This window comes from Zea mays, chromosome 1 (genome assembly GCF_902167145.1).
Source record: "Zea mays cultivar B73 chromosome 1, Zm-B73-REFERENCE-NAM-5.0, whole genome shotgun sequence".
NCBI classification, from domain to species: Eukaryota; Viridiplantae; Streptophyta; class Magnoliopsida; order Poales; family Poaceae; genus Zea; species Zea mays.
In genome coordinates, this window is record NC_050096.1 from 142,165,330 (window position 1) to 142,185,564 (window position 20,235).

General features: G+C 49.2%; 1 protein-coding gene across 1 annotated transcript; it reads right to left on the reverse strand.

The window, feature by feature from the left end:
* Positions 1-219: 219 nt before the first annotated feature.
* Positions 220-2,437, reverse strand: LOC100383627 (uncharacterized). The gene is made up of 3 exons (NM_001176275.1): positions 1,325-2,437; positions 1,132-1,233; positions 220-678 (listed from the first exon to the last, which is right to left on the reverse strand). The coding sequence occupies exons 1-3, from the start codon at positions 2,333-2,335 to the stop codon at positions 568-570; spliced, it is 1,224 nt and encodes a 407-aa protein (NP_001169746.1). The 5' UTR covers positions 2,336-2,437; the 3' UTR covers positions 220-567.
* Positions 2,438-20,235: the final 17,798 nt, after the last annotated feature.

Sequence of the window (20,235 nt, forward strand, 5' to 3'; positions counted from 1 at the left end):
AAATTGAGAAACACTCTTCCCAAAAAAAAATTAATATACTATGAAAGGATGAATGAATTCTCATCCAACGAAATCTATCCACCTCATATCTTATCCTTTAGACGCCTGATGCTATTTGTGTGCAGCGCTACAAGGGTCCAAAATCATCATAGCTAGACGCTGGAAGATAGGTAGTGCAGATATTCAAAAGAATCAGAACTATCATTCAGTTCAGACATTAAACTGGCCGAGTCTATGGTCGTTTCACACAAGGGAACATGTTAATAGACATCAAAATCATGTGTGCTTCCAAATAAAGCGGAATGATACCTCTTACTCAGTTACTCTACCACTACCAATCATCCAAATGAGCATGTATGTACCACAAGCACACGACTACAAGATCAAATCAACCAAGAAACATACTCGTTTAATTTCTACGTTACTGCGGCTTCTCAAGGCTTAAACTAGTTTCTACGTGAGCATGTATCATTTAAAATTCGGTGCAGTTAACCTTGTTCTAAGACTTCAGTGATTTGCAAAGTAAAACCCGAACACCGACGATGAAGATAGACAGGAGCTACTTGATCAGACACCGTGGTCGAAGCTAAACTCTTTGTGGACACCGCACTTGCAGGTCACGCGCAGCAGCAGCTCGGCACCGGAGCAGATTGCGCTGGACACTTCCACCTCTTGCTCCTGTACAGGTAAGGTTTCATTAAGGAAGTGCTCGCAGAATACCAAAATGCATGCAGTCCAAAGAAGCTGAGCAACCCAGTCAATTCCATGCACATGCAGAAGATTTTAAATTGGAAATTCGTTTCAAGAATTGTGCCATTGGAATTTCATGGAAGATATTTTGCACAGGACTATTAGCATGAATTCACATAATAAAGGAGACCGTAAGCTTCAGATAATTCGCGTAGGATTACTAGCACCAAATTCACATAAATGAGAACATAAACTTCAGATAATTTGGCACAGGAACATCTATCCACTCATGACTCAACCAATGCGTAAGCAGGAAAGTGACATTTTTTTAGTGGGCAGACATAATTGCACAAACAAAGCATCCAAATTATGTTCTATCCTCCTTGATCCAAACAATGCAAGACAAAACATGGAATCATCACACAGTAAGGAAGGTTGTACCGGCTTTCTCGGATTTTCTGGCGAGGAAGTCCTCGCCTTCGACGACGTGCAGCGTGACCCGGCTGGCGAACGGGATGCCTCACTGGGGGCTTTCTTGGCTTCCTAACGCGGTCAAAACAACAATGCATTAGAGGTGAGCACAAGAAAGCAACGGCAGCAAGAAGAGAAACCAAGAAGTGCAAGAACGGCGTACCTGCTTGGCCGCCTTTCCCGGCGATGCGAAGAACGCACAGCACGGCTCCGACATGATAGACGAGCGCGAGGCCGCGGGGTTGACGTTGGAGTTCGTCTTTGCGAGCTTCTGCGGCGACGGGGTGAGCTGCTGCTGTAGCGGCGTCATATCTTCCTCCCAGAGTCGCGGACCCATGGAACGATCAGTCGTCTCGATGCGGAGGTTGGGCCGTGGGCGCTTCCTGCTCCCGCCGCGCCGCGGAGGCAGCGTCTGCGACGCCGAGAAGACGAACGACGGTGCTCCGAGGCCCACGGAGGGGAGCGTCGTCTTCTTGGCTGCAGCGGAAGATGGAGAGCCTAGTTTCGCGCACGCGGTCCCCTTCGGAGGGAAGAATTCGAACCCGACGCCTCGGGTCGTAGACCCCGTGCGCGCCGTCTTCGCGGAGTGGAGGGACGCGGCTGCGCCGCTACCGGTGAGCATCAAAGACGCCTCGCAGCCGCTGGCAGTGGAGCACATGGGCGTCAAAGGCTGCTTCGGCGAAGGCAAGAACGTGAGCCTGCCGGTGTTGGAGCCCCTGGAGGTGGGCGTCAGCGGACCCTCGGGCGAAGCCGCGAACACGAAGCCACCCCTGGAGGTGGGACCCGTGGGCGTGTTGGGCCGTTCCGGCGCAGCCAAGAACGCGAACATGTTCCCCGCACAGCTGGCCTCGGATCCCCCCGCGGAGGTTGGCTGGCGCGGGCGGAGTCCCGGCTCGAACGAGAACGCGGCGCGCGGCACCATCGGTGAGATGGGCGGGGGCGGGGGCGTCGGCGGAGTTGACGGGGTGTTCGGCGTGGTGTCAAAGGGGGGAAGCTCGAGGAGTATCCTCTTGCGCACGGAGGAGGCCGGGAGGAGGCAGCGGCGCTTGCGCCTCGCGTCGGCGGCGCAGGGCGCGGAGAAGGCAACAGCGTGATGCGCGGGGTCGATGCGGAGCTCGGCGAGGTGCCGCGGCGCGGGCGGCGGAGTGAAGAAGGGCTCCGGCGCCATGGCCATGCGATTTGGGCTCTTGGGATTCTTCGATGTCGATGGTCCTGCGGGGCCGAGGGGGCGCTTGGGGTCGTGCCGGAGCGGGTAGGGGAAGGACGAAGGAGGTGGCAACTGGCGGTTCGCTGATATTGTTTGGACGTGGCTTGTTTGCTTTCAATAAAGAATACAGAAGTAAAGTGCGGTCCATTATTCTTTTCTTTCGGACACAGCACAGTCCAACGTGTGTTTGGTTGGTCTAGAACTAACCACATGTGGCGAGCGCTGGTGCAGTATGTTTGGTTCGCTGCCTCCAGAGGGCTGAGCGCTGGTGCAGTCTACTTATTTGTCCACATCTATACATACATAGAAAACACTGTATTTGTTGGACCAGACTCGTGCAAGCCTCACTGTACATGTGTAGCCATCCAATCACACGGAGTACATATCCGCAGAGCAGCGCGTGTGCATCTGTCTGTGTCGAAAACTTTCCTTAGACATTTTCTGAATCTTTGATTTATTATAAGAATAATACATCTTTATTAATTTCTAATACTATATCTTAGATAGTGTTTGGTTGGACCACTAGAAACGAGAATAGAAATAGAATCGAATTATGGCGGTATCACCGGTGGAGCAAGTGATTACGTGCTTTGTTTGGTTGTCCAGTTCCACTAGTTGGGAGAGTGGAGAGAGCTGTGTAATGGTCTAACTCCAAGAGATGGACAGTATCAAATTTACACATGCGGGTAACAAATTCCACCGTGATTCGATTACAGTGAACCTAAAACAAACATAAACTATCGTTATTAGATACCCCTGTTAATGGTTTATATAGTAAAATGGACCAACCAAACAGCACGTTAATCTTTCCAGACTTGTAAAAACTCTTCTCCCACACGTAGATATTTGGGTGTTTGGATCCTGACAAAAAGCTTAGTTTGTTTCCTATCAAATATTTAAATATTAATTGTGAGTATTAAATATGGGCTTAATTAAGTTTAATAAATTTGTCTCGTCTTTTAGTCTCTATCTGTATAATTAGTTTTATAATTAAACTATATTTAATACTCACACATATCATTCAAACATTCGATGTGATAGGGACTAAACTTTAGATGAGTGGAACTAAACACCCTATAAGTCAGTGGACTCGCAAACACGCCTATTTTCGAGCCGATGTCACCCGACGACGAGTTGTCGTGTTATGGCCCTGGCCTACGGTGTCATCAGCCAAGGCGCGAGCCCTCTTCTCCTGAAGATCCGAGCGGATCTGCTCAAGTAAGTCTCACTGGAGATGAGGAAGAACACATATATGCGGTTGATCCTTTCAATGATTCAATTCCCTTTTCTATTATTCAGTTACATGATTTATAGTGCTCTATATGCCCCACGAGTGAGTATAGGATTAGGGCTTAATCCGGCCCAATACCATCCACAATCCATCACACACCTTTTCTAATCCTTGCTCAATCTACTAAGCCATAACTGCACCATCAACCGTATCATCTCCCCGTGCCGCAAAACTCGCTTGTCCCCAAGCGAGGGCGTCTGGAAACCTTTCTTTCACCCCATAATAGTCTTCACAAATCGTCGATGCCACTAGTAATCCGAACAAACAAATCAATACTTGAGGCATTGCATGATTCCCCTTGCACACAAGTTGTCTGTCCACAATCTCCTCCGTTGTGATCCCTAGTAAAGACAACCACCTTTGGCAGCTCATTAAAGACTGGAGTGTGCTTAGGATGAAATGCCATGAGCTAAGAAACATGTAAAATTGGAATAATTTGAGCCTCCTCTGGAAGTTCCAATCAATAAGCCACTACACCAATACGCCCTACCACATTGAAAGGCCCAAATACTTAAAAGCCAGCTTGAGATATGGCCTATTCACCATAGTTTTCTGAGCATAAGGTTGTAAATTTGACAATACCATATCCCCCACTTGAAATTCTCTTGGAGTTCTTGACCTGTCAGCCACTTGCTTCATCCTATTTTGTGACTAGGCCAATCTATTTCTCAGTAACATAGAACAAGTTTGCCTTTTAGCCAACCACACAGTCACATTTGTATCCCTTCTATCTTCCAAACAAGGAGCAATCATTACGGAAGCATCATATCCATATAAAATTGTGAAAGGTGTACAACCTAGTGTAGGATGATATGTTGTATTATACAAAAATTTAGCAAGGGCTAGCCACTGCTTCCACTTATGGGGCTTATCATTCACTGCACATCTCAAATACATCTCAAGACATTGATTCACCCTCTCTGTTTGCCCATCTGTTTGAGGGTGATAAGCAGTAGAAAACAAGAGTTTGACCCCCATCAACTGAAATAAATGTGCCTAAAATGAACTAGTGAAAACTTTATCTCTATCTGACACTATGGATTTGGGAGCCCTACGCAACCTAACCACAGTATCCATCCTTGTGCAGTAAATGGATGCTTGAGAGAAATAAAATGGGCATATTTAGAAAACATGTCCACAATCACCGAAAATGTGTCAAACCCTTCTGACTTAGGGTGGCCCTCCACAAAATCCATAGAAACATCCTCACATGCACCTTGAGGAATTGGCAAGGGTTGTAATAAACCTGTTGGATGCACCCTTTCACTTTTGGCTTGTTGACAAGTCTGACATTGTCCAACAAACTAAGTCGCATCAATTTTAAGTCCCTTCCACTAAAACACCTTCTTCACTCGTTGATAAGTACCATGCACCCTGAATGCCCTCCAACTGCACTATCATGAACTGATGAAATCAATTTAGTTCTTAAAGTTGAGTTGGCACCAATCCAAATTCTACCATCCTTCCTAATCACACTTTTGTTGCAGACTAAAACCATTCTCATTAGGGACCTGAATCACTAACTGTGTCTTTAATACTTGAGCTTCAACATCAATCTCATAAGAATTCAAAACCTCTTGAATCCACAAGGGTTGAACTTCAGACACGGTTGTTAATGCCATGAGAGAACCACTCTGGAAAGGCATTTGCCACCACATTTGCAGTCCCTTTCTTATACACTATTTGATAGTGGCGTGCCTAGGATTTAAAGGATGGGTATTCAAAATTGCTAAGAGCTAAAAATGGTATATATGATACCGTATAAAGTCTAACTAATTGGTATGTATAATGTTATAATATAATACATCGCAACAATTTTATAACATACACATGATACATAAAACTGATCAAAAAATGAAATTCTTCAATACTAGTAATGAGAGCCAACATTTGAAATATATAAATAATAATAAATATATCTAAATGATAACAAAGCTTATGACAAGTTTTTGATCCTTGATATTTTGAAAATGATAGACGATGTCTTTATCCTTGGCTTGCACGAAGAATTCTTTTTCAATAAATATAACCAAACAACCATTCTAGAATCCTCGCACATCTTGTTTCTTAGCTTTCTTTTGATGTGGTTCATTGAAAAAAAGACTCTTTCAACCCCAGCAGTTACTAGAGATAGTAATGGCAAAATTTCACATTAAGAACATTCTATCTTTGAGAGCCATACCTAAATTAACTCTAATGTAAAATGAATCTCTTACCTTACCTATGAATTTCATTGTTGTTAGAAACACTGAAACACATGTCGCTTAGACTTGAGGAGAAAGCAGCAGCCAATAGAGCCTAGAGCTGGAGCCTGGACAGAGCAGAGCAGTTTCGGCCTCCGTCCTCTGGCAAGGCAGCAAGCTAGGGGGGCATGTCGCGTGTTCTACTATGTCATGCGAGGCTATGGAGACAGTGGAGAGTGCGGGACTAGAAGCGATGACCGAGTGCTACCGATGGGCTCACCGCTCAGCCTCTCACGGGCACAGCCGCACAGGCATTTGGCGAACGGTCGAGCGACCTATGAGCAGCGGTGGCCAGTGGGCGACGGGCACCAGCGATGACAAGACTTGGCGATCGACGGGCGAGTGGGTGATGGGTATGAAGCCAACAACATGGGCACAATTAAAGTGCATCCATCCCTTTTGTGGGTTTTGGTGATTTGGATAATGTTGGGGCGAAGGCAAAGACGCCACCCTTCGCTCGAGGCCTTCGCTGCAGTCTTTGGTCCGACGGAGACAAAACGGGCAGGGACACCCTTCGCTCGACACGACACCGGACGAAGACCTATGACGAGGTCATCCCACCGTGCGGCCTCGTCCAGCTCGGAGGCCCACGTGCGATCCGGCCCATTGTAACGGGCCCTGCGTGGCCGCTGCGTGTTACGGGCCTAATTTGTAAAGGCATTCCTGTAATTACAGTCTGTAACCCTGCTTTATGGGAATATTCTGGGGATAACCTAGGTGTCTGAGGGCACATGCGTCCTTAACACAAGACACTGGGCGCTCAGATACCTATAAATACCCCCGCACAGTGCCCGTGAGAGGCCAGATTAACAGAGCTATTGCCATCTTGCGTGAGAACCCTGTTAACGTCCCTGTTCACCCTTGTTGGATCCCCTTGCAACTGAGAGCAAGTTCCAACATTTGGCGCCCACCGTTCGTGCTACGAGAAAACCACCCGCGATGGCACCCAAGAAAGCTAACCCGAAGGCTGACGAGGCTGCGAAGGCAGCACTACTTGCTGCAAGAAAGGGCAAGGCCCTCGCCCTCACCCAATCCACCCACCAAGAAGCCACTGAAGACGACGTTCTCCGCACCTGCGAAGACGACACTCTCCGCACCTGCGGCCCTGAAGGACAATCGCAGCCACCCCCAGGCTTCGCCCCACTGGAGGGCGCGGACCTCACCGAGGACGGTGAAGTCCTCAGCGTCTCAGCGGAAGAACAGCTACAGCTGCACGCCCTGCGCCTCAAGAACCGCAATCTCCAGAGGCAGAAAGAGATACTGGAGGCCAAGCGCCAGCGCGTGTCCGCACTAGCCAAAGTGCGGCAAATGATACGCGACGAAGAACAGAAGGCCCAGGACCTCGAGCGGGAGATCGCGCTGATGCAGCGCGAAGGCCACCTCGGCCTGCAGCATGGGCCACCCCTGCAGCAGCGCGCACAACTGGAAGACACGCGCGAAGGCCACCTCGGCCTGTAGCATGGGCCACCCCTGCAACAGCGCGCACAACCGGAAGACCCGCGTTTCCCCCAGCGCGACCACACCTTCCCGCACGCCGCGCCATTCCAAGGGGTCAACTACCTTGACGAGCGAAGTCCCCTGGCGCCACACCTGCAAGTGATGCCTTGGCCCGCTAACTTCCGAGCAGGGACCTATCCCAAGTACAACGGCAGCACCGACCCAGCATAATACATAATGAGTTATCAGGTCGCCGTTGCATCTTTCGGAGGGGACGACGCCACAATGGCCATGTCTTTCATCATCGCCCTCGAAGGCCTAGCTCTCACCTGGTTCACCAGGTTGCCTCCGCTGTCCATTGATTCCTGGAGAAGCCTCCGGGACAAGTTCCTGCTCAACTTCCAAGGGTACCGCCCAGACACCGACGCCTTGGCCGAACTCTCGCTCTGCAAGCAGCTGGAAAAGGAGACTCTGCGGGAGTATTACCGCAAATTTTTAACACTCAAGTCACAGCTGCCCTCAGTCGATGACCAGATCGCTATCCACTACGCTATCAGTGGCCTTCGCGCCGGCGTCCTCTATAGCCACTGCATCAGAGATCCGCCAAAGAACCTCCAGGAATTATATCAGCTGTTTGAAAAATACGCCAAATCCGAAGAGCTCCACCAGCGCAAGGTCGAGTCCCAAAGGAAGCCCAAAGATGCTCCACAGTCCAGCCGCACGTGGACGAGGACTCCGCAGCCAGACTCCGGTCGAGACGGCCGCAATCAACAGCAAGTGCACAACATCGCCAACCAGCACCCCGCTGCTGACGCCCCTCGTCGCCAGGAATATCCCCCCAGGGCCGCGAAAATGGAACTCGCAGTAGGGGTCGGGGGCGTGCGCAGCCGCCGCGCCGATTCTACTGCCTCTTCCATGGCGAAGACTGCGCCCACCAAACCAAAGACTGCCCAGAAACGAAGGCCACCAGAGACAGGATGGCACGGGCGCAGCCAGCCGACAACCCCAGAGTTGTCGCACACACATACCAGCAACCCCCTCCACCATATATCCACGCCCCCGCCCCGCATCCACCGCACCACGCTTACCAACACCATCAGGAAGTACAAATCATACCTCCCCCACCCCCACCACCACACCAGCAACATCAAAACATCCCCCACGCCCCGAAGCAGGAAGACTTCGCCGATCAGCCGTATCGCGGAGTCATTCACATGGTAACTGGGGGGTCCAGCACTGACTTCGACACCAAGCGCCAGAAGCGGGACCACTACCGCAGCATCAACCACGTCGCCGTCACTGGCCCAGTCGTGCAGACAAAGTGGTCCCACATACCGCTAACCTTCGACGCACGAGACGTCGACCTGCGCAGCGCCCCCCACTGCGACGCCATGGTTATCAATTGCAGCGTGGCAGACTAGGACCTGCACAAAGTCCTAGTCGACAATGGCAGTCAGGTGGACATCATCTTCCTTCATGCCTTCGATCGCATGGGCATAAGCCACAGCCTGCTCAAGCCTTCGGACAACCCGTTGTATGGCTTCGGCGGCAAGGGCACCTTTCCTATCGGCAAAATAGAGCTGCCTCTCTCCTTCAGTGTAGCACCCAATGCCCGAAGTGAGCAAGTAACCTTTGATATTGTGGATATGGTATATCCATACAATGCCATCATGGGCCGGGGCTCCATCAATAAGTTCGAAGCAGCCATTCATGGACTGTACCTATGTATGAAGATACCAGGTCCGTTAGGCGTTATTACGGTCTACGGCAATCAACAGACTGCGCGCAACATAGAGCGGGACTTCGTACCCGGTCAGAGAAACGTGCACTGCCTCACGGCCCAGCGCGAGGTCCCCGCGCCCACCAGCCCAACCGATAAACAGCACGACAAGGCACAGCTGCAGAGCAACGACGGGACCAAGACTGTCCCCCTCGACCAGGCCACGCCCAAGCAGACAGTCACTATCAGCGAAGACCTCACTTCGCATGAAGAGGAGAAGCTCCTCTGCTGCCTGTCCAAGAACAAAGATATCTTTGCCTGGTCAGCCCTCGACCTGGTCGGGGTCAGCCGATCCATAATCGAGCACAGCTTGGGAATCGACCCTTCGGTGAGGCCGAAAAAACAGCGGCTTCGCAAGATGTCCGACGAGAAGACAGAGGCCGCCAAAGCAGAAGTGCACTGCCTCCTGGAAGCCAAATTCATCGAGCCGGTGGCTTACCCCACATGGCTCTCCAACGTTGTGATGGTGCAGAAAAAGAGCGGGAAGTGGCGAATGTGCATCGACTTCACCAGTCTCAATAAGGCCTGCCCAAAGGACAACTTCCCACTGCCGCGGATCGACAAAATAGTCGATAGCGTGGCCGGATGCGAAGTCATGTCACTCCTCGACTGCTTCTCCGGTTACCACCAGATATACATGAAGGAGGAAGACAAGGCTAGCACCAGCTTTATAACACCCTTCGGCACATATTGCTTCATCAGAATGCCGGAGGGACTCAAGAACGCCGGGTCCACCTTCTCCAGGCTTACCAAGACAGTGCTCGACGGGCAAGTTGGCAGAAATATATTCACATATGTGGACGACATCGTCGTCGCCAGCAAGAGCAAGGCGGACCATCTCACTGACCTCGCCGAGACATTCGCGAACATGCGAGACGCACGACTCCGCCTAAACCCGGAAAAGTGCGTCTTCGGCGTTCGCCAAGGCAAAATATTGGGCTACCTGGTATCACACCGCGGCATCGAGGCCAACCCAACCAAAATTCAAGCCATCATAAACATGACGCCTCCGCAGTCCGCCAGAGGTGTCCAGCGCTTGACGGGGAGATTGGCCGCCCTCAACAGATTCATCTCCAGATCCGCTGAGCGAAGTCTCCTTTCCTCAAAACTCTCCGTGGCGCAAAAGACTTCGCTTGGGGATCAGAGCAGGCAGCGGCCTTCGCCTCATTAAAACAGTACCTATCGGAGTTGGCAGTCCTTACAAGCCCCGACTCTTCACTACCTCTGTTGCTCTATGTTGCGGCTTCGCCGCATGCGGTCAGCGCGGCACTGGTGCAGGAGCAGACAGTTGAGGGCGTGATCAGGCAGTGCCCAATTTATTACGTCTCCGAAGTGCTGACGCCGTCCAAATGTAACATGACAGAGCTGGAGAAGATTGCCTACGCAGTCGTTATGTCTTCGCGCAAATTGCGCCATTATTTTGAAGCATTCAAGGTCCGGGTCACCTCAGATAGGGGACTCGGCGAATTATTCAGAAACCCGGAAGCATCGGTGAGGATTGCCAAGTGGGCGGCCGAACTCTCCGGCTACCACATCAATTTCGAGCCCAGGACAGCCATCAAGTCACAAGTCCTGGCAGACTTCGTCGTCGACTGGACTGGGCCAATAACACAGCTGGACCCATCCGCAGAGAAGGTTTGGACGATCCACTGCGACGGCGCATGGTGCCATGCGGGGGCAGGCGCCGCGGCAGTCATCACCTCGCCAACCGGAGTCAAGCACACATATGCGGCTCGCCTCAGCTTCGCTCTGGAATCCGACAAATGCACAAATAACATAGCAGAATACGAAGCAGTCATCCTCGGTCTCCGCAAGCTGAGGGCCCTTGGGGTCACCACATGCATCATCAGAACAGACTCCAAGGTAGTTGCCGGCCAGGTCGAGAAAGACTATGCAGCAAAGGACCCCGCACTCATGCAATACCTCGCGGCCATCCGAAGTCTCGAGAGATAATTCAAGGGATTCACTTTGCAGCATGTGGACCGGGCCAAGAATGAAGAGGCCGACGCATTGGCCAAGGCTGCCGCCAGAGGCGAGTCCCTGTCCTCCGACGTGTTCTACCATGTCATCGGCACACCAGCCGTCCGGAGCCCCGAAGGGCTCCAAATAACCAATGACAGCGAGGGCCACCGCATAGTCAACCTTATCATGACCGAAGACTGGCGGGCACCAATAACTCTGTTCCTACAGGGGTATTATCACCCAACCGACATCAACGAGGCCAAGCGCCTCAAACATCAAAGTCGGGACTTCGCACTAATTGAGGGCCAACTCTACAAGAAGGGGGTCAGTCAGCCAATGCTCAAATGTGTCACCGAAACCGAAGGTGTCCAGATCCTACGCGAAGTCCACAGTGGTACCTGCGGCTCTCACGCAGGGCCAAGGGCCCTAGCTGCTAAGGTGATCCGCCAAGGTTTCTACTGGCCCGCAATGATCTGCGCCGCAAATTGGGTCACAAGGTCCTGCGAAGCCTGCCAGAAGTTTTCCCCTCGATCAGGCAGCCCTTCGCAATTTACAAAGCTGATCGCCCACACATGGCCTCTCCAGCGCTAGGGCCTGGACATCGTCGGGCCCCTACCCACGGCTCAGGGGAACCTTAAGTTCGCCTTCGTCGCTGTCGAATACTTCACCAAATGGATCGAGGCAAGGGCTGTCTCCACAATAACATCAAAGACTGCCCAAAAATTCTTTTGGCAAAACATTGTTTGCCGCTTCGGAGTACCGTCCGAGCTAACAGTCGACAACGGCAAGCAGTTTGACAGCCAAGACTTCAAGGATTTTTGCTTCTCCATCGGCACCAAGCTTGCCTTCGCCTCAGTCTATCACCCGCAGTCCAACAGAGTTGTGGAACGCGCCAACGGAAAAATCTTCACAGCTGTCAAAAAGATGCTCCTCGACGAAAAAAAGGGCAAGTGGGCCGATTTGTTACCCGAGGCGGTCTGGGCACTAAACACGACTGAGTGCAGGGCGACCGGGTTCACTCCTTTCTGCCTTCTATACGGATCGGAGGCAATGAGCCCACAAGAAATAAAACACGGGTCCCCGCGAACAGTTCCTTCAGCCGTCCCCGACGTGGACGAGCCCACGTCAAAGGATCTCATCAATGGAGACCGAGTCTTCGCCCTACAAGCTCTAAACAAATACCAAGCCGACACAACAGCAGCAATATTCCGCCCATAAGGAAACACTTTCCATGCACGAACCATACGAGATGTAAAAGAGTCTTCGCCGGCCGCGCGGGGGATAGGAACATTCCTAGGCCACCAACCCCCGGTAACCCTCAGCATGCGCGCCGAAGACTCCCGGAGCTCGGGCGAAGACATCCTTCCCCCCGGGGCCGCGCATGTCCTCATCAATTCTCTAGCAAAACCATCGGAAACCCCAAGTCCTCCCATAGCAGTACCTAGTTTCCTCTTCTTAGAGGATGGGGCGGCCGCCGGCGCAGGGTCGTCTCTAGACTCTACCACCGGTTTCTTCCCGCGGCGGTCCACATCGTCTTGGCCGGGATAGCCGTTATACGACAGTCGATTTAATTCAAAAACCCTGTTCAAACGGTCATTCGACCCGCGGATATCCCAGCTACGCTGGCCCTCTGTCGTCGGCACGTACCGACCAACGATCCGCACCGCCCCATCCTCCGCCTCACGCACAAAGGCGGCCGGATCGCGACTTTGCAGATCCAGCGCGAAGGCAAGGACTTCGCACCAACTTCCCACCATAGGAAGGCATCTGGCGACGGCACACTTCGCCCAACGCCCAGCCATGAGCCAAGGGCCATACCCCGTACGCCACAAATTCTTCAACCAAATCGCGCCCACTGCTCAGGCCGGCGGCGCACCGAAGGGCCCCTTCGTCCGCATCCTCCTCCGCCACCTCAAAGGGCGGGTATGCTGAGTAAAAATGCGAGCACATCTCGGACACGGGGAGCCCCTCATGGTCTTCGACGGTACCCTCCGCGACGTAAAACCAAAACTCTTTCCAATTGCCCCACTTGTTGCGGGCGCAAGGAACCAACTCGACTACCTCCATCGTGGTCTTGCCCGTCTTCGGCGTAAACGTACAGGACCCAAACTGGGCAACTTCATCTCCAATCATCCTCTTCTGCAAGTGCAGGCAATAGTACTTCGCAAAGACTTCGACTGATGGATGTCCGTCGTACGAAGTCGTTGCCCAAACATACTTCGACAGAGCCACCACGGCATTCGGAGTCAGCTGATGGATCTGAACGTTGAATCTGCGCAACACTTCTCCAACAAATCGGTGCGCAGGCAGGCGGAGACCGGCGGCGAAGAACGCCTCGAACACAACCAACTCTCCTTCCGGCTCGGGTACTTCCTCCGTCCCTGGGACGCGAGCAACTCCGCCGCCAAAGTAACCCAGCCGCTGCATATCTTGCACGCGGACCGACGACATCCGCGACACACCAAAATCCACCGTATCGCCGGCGCGCAACTCCTCCGCCACCAAAGTACTCGGCGTCTCCTCAGACGAGGCGTCGGCCAGCGGCGAGGCGTCGGCCGGCGGCGTAGCGGCAGCAGAAGAAGAAGAGGTCGGCATCGCTACATACTGTCGGTGGCGGCGGGCGGTTTGCTTCACTCGAGCCAGATCTCCGGCGAACAAGAGCAGGGAGGGCAGACGAGCAGCAAGACGGTGGCAAAGGCGGCTAGGGTTTTCACGGAGCGCGGAAAGTGGAGTTCAAAAAGCGCCGACCCCCGCCCCCTTTTATACACAGGGCGCGGCGCTTCGGGAAACCCGCAGTCCAACAGTACGGTGTCAATCAACGGTCATGTCAAAAACCCCCGCGGAACCACTTCGAGCAAGGGCAGCGTCTCCGCCATCTAGCGACGTCTTCGGCACCAGATGACTTTGTCGAACTGGTCCCTCGGAGGGCAAATGTTGGGGCGAAGGCAAAGACGCCACCCTTCGCTCGAGGCCTTCGCTGCAGTCGTTGGTCCGACGGAGACAAAACGGGCAGGGACACCCTTCGCTCGACACGACACCGGACGAAGACCTATGACGAGGTCATCCCACCGTGCGGCCTCGTCCAGCTCGGAGGCCCACGTGCGATCCGGCCCATTGTAACGGGCCCTGCGTGGCCGCTGCGTGTTACGGGCCTAATTTGTAAAGGCATTCCTATAATTACAGTCTGTAACCCTGCTTTATGGGAATATTCTGGGGATAACCTAGGTGTCTGAGGGCACATGCGTCCTTAACACAAGACACTGGGCGCTCAGATACCTATAAATACCCCCGCACAGTGCACGTGAGAGGCCAGATTAACAGAGCTATTGCCATCTTGCGTGAGAACCCTGTTAACGTCCCTGTTCACCCTTATTGGATCCCCTTGCAACTGAGAGCAAGTTCCAACAGATAACAACACACTTAAAGGACTAATCGGTTTGCTAAGTGTTGAACAGGAAAGTTGAAAAGGCAATCATGATTGAAAAAAGTCAAGAGACATGGTTTGATATGAAAATGTCAAATATACACGGATTTCTCATAATAGAAAAGCATAAAGGATCAACATTAAGCAATGATGAGGACATGTCATAAGTAATGTCATTTGGATATATGGAGATGGGATATTCAGTGAAGATCAAAAGATAAAATATCATCTATTAGATAATCAGACGTCAAAAGAGACAATGCAAATGCATATAATATGGTCTCTATATTGGTTTGAATAAATGGACAAGACCTGAGAAATCACTATGCATAAATATGATCAGGATAGAGATTGAAGTGATTAAGAGGATTAATCAAGCCAAAATGAATAAGATATGAGGAATCGTGAATTGGCTTGACCATATTACTATTAGTCCATATATGCTTCTATGAGAATCAAACTGGAGCTTGATTGATCTTAGCATTTATATCTAGACGACATTCAAGTAAGGTTCACAATATTGAAGAAATGATTCTCTCAATAGATGCTCAATATGATGTGACTCAAGAATGGCTTGATAAGGTGAAGATAGCAAGAAAAGGGCTTCGAGGGACTAAGCGAAGGTGCAGGACAAGCGACAGCTTGTGGACCGAGGTACCATGGCTAAGGTAAAGAAGAGAGTACTTACACTAAGTCGATGAACTAATTAGCTATGAAAAGTTATATTGTGTTGATGCATCAGTAAAGTGACTTGAAGCTATGAGTTGAACTCATATATGATGAAATGGTTTAAATCACATGCTCGATTTGTGTTTGCTTCAAAAGATATCTGTGATCCTTATGAAGAAACACCATGAAGAAATCACACATGAAACACCAATGACTCAAAGAATTTACTTAATTATATTATATTTAACTTGAGTATAGGAATTGTCGTACTATCAAGGGGATCAAAAAGAAGGTTGGTGTTTATACAAAAGCTCTAAATTCTTGATTCAAAACTTCTATTTTACCCTTGTTAATCCTTAGTGGAAGTACGTAGTACAACCTTTTAAGTTTATCTCAAACAAAATTGCTCTCTAGAAAATCTTGGTTCAACCGGGATTCTGACTGGTTCAGCCGGGATTGAAATTCTGGTTTAGCCGAGTTTAATCTTGGTTCAACTGAGATTTTCCTGGTCCATCTGGCTACTCAGTCGGGTAATCATCTAGGTTCCTCTCTGGTAGAAGCTGGTTCAACCGAGTTTAATCATGCTTCAACTGGGATTTGTGCAGACTTTACCCAAACGGCTAGATTTGGAGCCCCACCTATATATACTTACTCCTACCTTGAGTTCTTTATGGATTCATTACTCTTGGAGCTTCTAGCTCCTAGACGACTAGATGTCGCTTGTGAGTCTCCAAATCTTGTGGCAGACCACAAGAAAGTTTGTATTACCCGCTCGTTTGAGCAAAGATTAGTGTGTGGGCTTGATCTTGTGGTCGGCGAAGGGAGGATTAGGGTTGAAAGAGACCGAGCTCTTTGTGAGCGCCTCAACAAGGAAGTAGGGCACCTTTATGGTGTGACCAAACCTCGAGATAAATCTTGTGTCTCTTGTTTTCTTGCTCATTGTGTTTGTTTGTGTTCTTCGTTCTCTCATTGTTCCGGGAAATAATTGTTTATATCTTTTTGGTGTGTGCATTTTGAGAAGTGCCCTTCTCAGATCTGCTACTTTGAACCATATGGATCATCTAGAACATCTCATTTCCAAAGATGAATGGGTGATTTTCGAGATCAATTAAGTTTTATATCTCATTCTTTAGTTAAAATCATGTAGTGCTGTTGAACCGGTTTTAACACCGGTTGAACCAGTTTTATCCAGTTCATTTCTAATTTTTGTTGAAAATTTTCCGCTTGCCTATTCACCCCCCCCCCCCCGCCCCTCTAGGAAACTTTCACACACGATGTGGCGGCATTGCGGAAGGCTAGTCGGCTCTTGGCTGGACGCTACTTGTGCATGCCAGCAACTGCTAGGGCAAGTGCCAAGTGCATGTTGGCCGCATGGGCCACAACAACGAGCATACTAGCCCATTAGGCCCATCATAAAATAGGCGGAAGGCAGATTAGCCCAAATAAGTTAATATTGCTTTATGTTTTGTTTTTTATAAATATACATATATTATACACTATATATACTTATTTTTTAACAAAAAAATTGGGTATTCACTTGAATACCCTTGAATTAGTGTGGGCCCGCCCCTGCTATTCGAAACTGCAACCCCATCAGTTTTGTCATAACCTTCCTTTGTATATCAGATTGCAATTGTTGTTCACCCAAAAAAGTTAGAGATTGATGACTAGTTTTGATCACAAAAGGAACTCTCTGTAGAAATAATCTCCACCTATCCACGGTCAAAATCAAGGCTAAAAACTCCTCATATATAGGGAGATGTTTATTTTGCTCACACAAAGATTTACTAAGAAAAGCTATAGGTCTGCCTTCCTGTATCAAAATAGCCCCCAATCTAATGTCACAGGCATCAGTTTCCACCAAAAAGGGAAGATCAAACATAGGTAATGCCAACATAGGTGTAATGGTCATAGCTAGTTTAAGAGCATCAAAAGCCCCTTGTGCCTCCTCTCACTTTAGAAAAAACTCTTCTATTTCTGCACCAACCTTGTGAGAGGTTTGGTCAACAATCCATAGCCCTTTACAAACTTTCTATAGTAGCCAGTGAGACCAAGGAACCATCTCAAATTAGTAATGTTCTGAGGTTGAGGCCAAGTCACCATAGCTGATGTATTACTAGGGTCAGTAGCCACACCTTCTCTGGATATAACATGACCCAAATATTGTAGCTCCTATTGCACAAATGAACACTTCTTCATCTTCAGAAAACAAAACTATACTCCCTGAGTTTACTCAATACCAGCTTGAGATGTTCAAAGTGTTCCTCCACTGAAGGACTATAAACAAATATATCATCCAGAAAAACCATTACAAACTTCCTTAGAAAAGGCTATAATATGGCATTTATGGCACATTGTAAAGTCGCTAGGGCATTAGTAAGACCAAAAGGCATCACCCTAAATTGATAGTGCACATGATGTGTATTAAAAGCTATCATAAATTTATCCTCCCCCTCATCCTTATTTGGTGATACCGAGTTGTCATATCCAAGCTAGTAAAGTACGGAATCCTTGCTAATTCATTTAGAATATCATCAATCAAGGGCATAGGAAACCTATTTTTAATGGTCAGATAATTCAGTTTCTATAGTACACACAAAACCTCCAACTCCCATCCTTCTTCTGGACTAATAGCACAGGGGATGCAAAGGGACAAATACTGCGCACAATCAACCCTGCAGATAACAACTCAGCTACTTGCTTCTCTATCTCTATTTTGTGTAAGAGAAAATACATGTAAGGTCTGGAGTTAACAAGTAAATATCCTAGTACCAGAGATATATGGTGATCATACACTCTAGAAGGGGGGAGTTCAGTAGGAACTACAAAGACATCTTCAACTCCTACAACAATGCATGCAAAGAAACTAGGAACTGCTAATTCCTCCTTCTCTACCTCCTGCTCCAGCATCATTGGTGCCCACACATCACTTCCCTTCAACCACTTATTCACCTACAACATAGAAACTTCTTGAGATACCTCTCTCTTTGCATGTACCCATCTCCCTTCAATTGGACTGGAACCCTTTATCCACAAAGGTTAGCATCTTCCTTTGCCAATCACACTACATGAGGCTATGCGACTGCAACCAATCATAACCTAGAATCATGTCATACACCTCTAACTCCAACACTCTCAAAGAGGTTGTATAAGTGTGACCTCCTGGCCAACACTCCATCTCCACCACTCTTTTATTGCTCAACATCTTTCTCCCATTTGCCACCCTCACTTCCAATGCCTCATAATTTAGTATAGGTAGTCCCAATGTGTCCACCAAATTTTGACTAACAAAACTAGTAGAGCTACATGAATCAATCAGCACCACTAACACCTGATTCTTCATATAGGCTTGCACTCCCATACACCCGTCACTGTCAGTACCACTAATTGAAAGCTCTCTTATGGGTTTTGGTGTTTAGATGACAACCCAATTAAAGGACTAACCAGTGTGCTAAGTGTTGAACAGGTGCTTAATGCAAAGCTAACAGGGTTCAACACAAGTGAACAAGTGTGATGGTCCAAAGACTGGATTATCTATAGATAATGAACATTGCTTAAGTGAGACTCAGTGTGCGTAACTCAGAGATAATCGATCAAGCCAAGGATGGAGGCAAGAAGAGCTTCGAGGTACCGAGTGCACGGGAGAAGGTCAAGGAGATCAGGAACCCAAAGCCAGGGGTGAAGAAGAAGACTTGCAAAGTCAAGGTTGATCGAGTTAAGAGTTATGGTGCATCAAGGATCACTACATAAGGACATGACTTACAACCAATGAGGTAACATCTACAGTTATGTGGTGTAAGTCATAAGGCTCAAGATCAAGCTCGAGAAGTGAACAAGGGAGTTGGAGCTCAGATATGTCAATCTAGATCAAGTCAAGTTGACTTAATGGTTTAGAGTCCAACATCGACCTCAAACATGCCAAATTGGGTAAAACGATGAAAAAGGTTAAGTATGTAAGGTTTGAGTGTTCAACCATGTTGCATACACCTCTTACTACAAGTTTGGTGCTTTGGTTTGCTCTCTAACTCTTTCTATAGAGAAAGTACCATTCTGAGCTCTGCTGGAGGAGAAACATAAAAGCTAGGAGAAGAACAAGAAAGAGGTAAGTTTCTAGGACTAAATCAATTGGATTATACTCTAAATGTGTTTGTTTAAGTCTCAGGAAAATCCTCCCAAAAGTTGAAGTCAAACGGAGAAAGAACGGAGGAAAAAGCACTTAGTGTGTTGTTGTCCGATGCACAGGACAGTGAATAGTAGCTGCCCGGTGCACAGGACAGTGAATAGTAACTCTGTCCTGTGCACAGGTCAGTGAATAGTAACTCTGCCCGGTGCATAGGATAGTGAATAGTGACATATCCTGTGCATAGGACAGTGAATAGTGACCTGTCTTGTGCATAGGACAGTGAATAGTAGCCTGTCCGGTGCACAGGACAATGAATAGTAGCCTGTCCGGTGCACAGGACAGTGAATAGTAGCATGTCTGGTGCACAGGACATTGAATAGTAACCTGTCCGGTGCACCAACGGCTACCTCTTCCAGGGAAGGAAACTGCCAATCAGATCCGTTATTGTTCACTGTCCGATGCGCCACCGGACAGTCCGGTGCACCCGCAACCAGGGAAGGCTGGGAGCTTCCAAATGAAGCTCCAACGGCTCCTAGGCCCTTTGGGGATATAAAAGGGACCCCTAGGCGCCTCAAACAAGAACACAAGTGCAGCCAACAAGTCCATACATCATTTGGATCAATTCTTTCTCTCCCTCTCTTATGTATCTCTCTAGTTTGTGTAGAGGCGAAGTTATAAGCCTTTAGAGAGAAGGGAAGTGCTGCTGAGAGCTAGAGCAATATCTTGAGCGCATTGTTACTCTGCCGGAGTGCTGTCGAGAAGATTGTAAGCATCCACGGCATCGTTGTAACTGATATCAACATAGTGGAAGGCTCTACCTGTCGCACTGACAGATCTGAGCAAACGGGGGAAGGAGTTGAAATAGACTCCAAGCCAAGGTGTGGCTAACTCCAACGAGGACTAGGCAAGCATTTTAGGCTTGGCCGAACCACGGGATA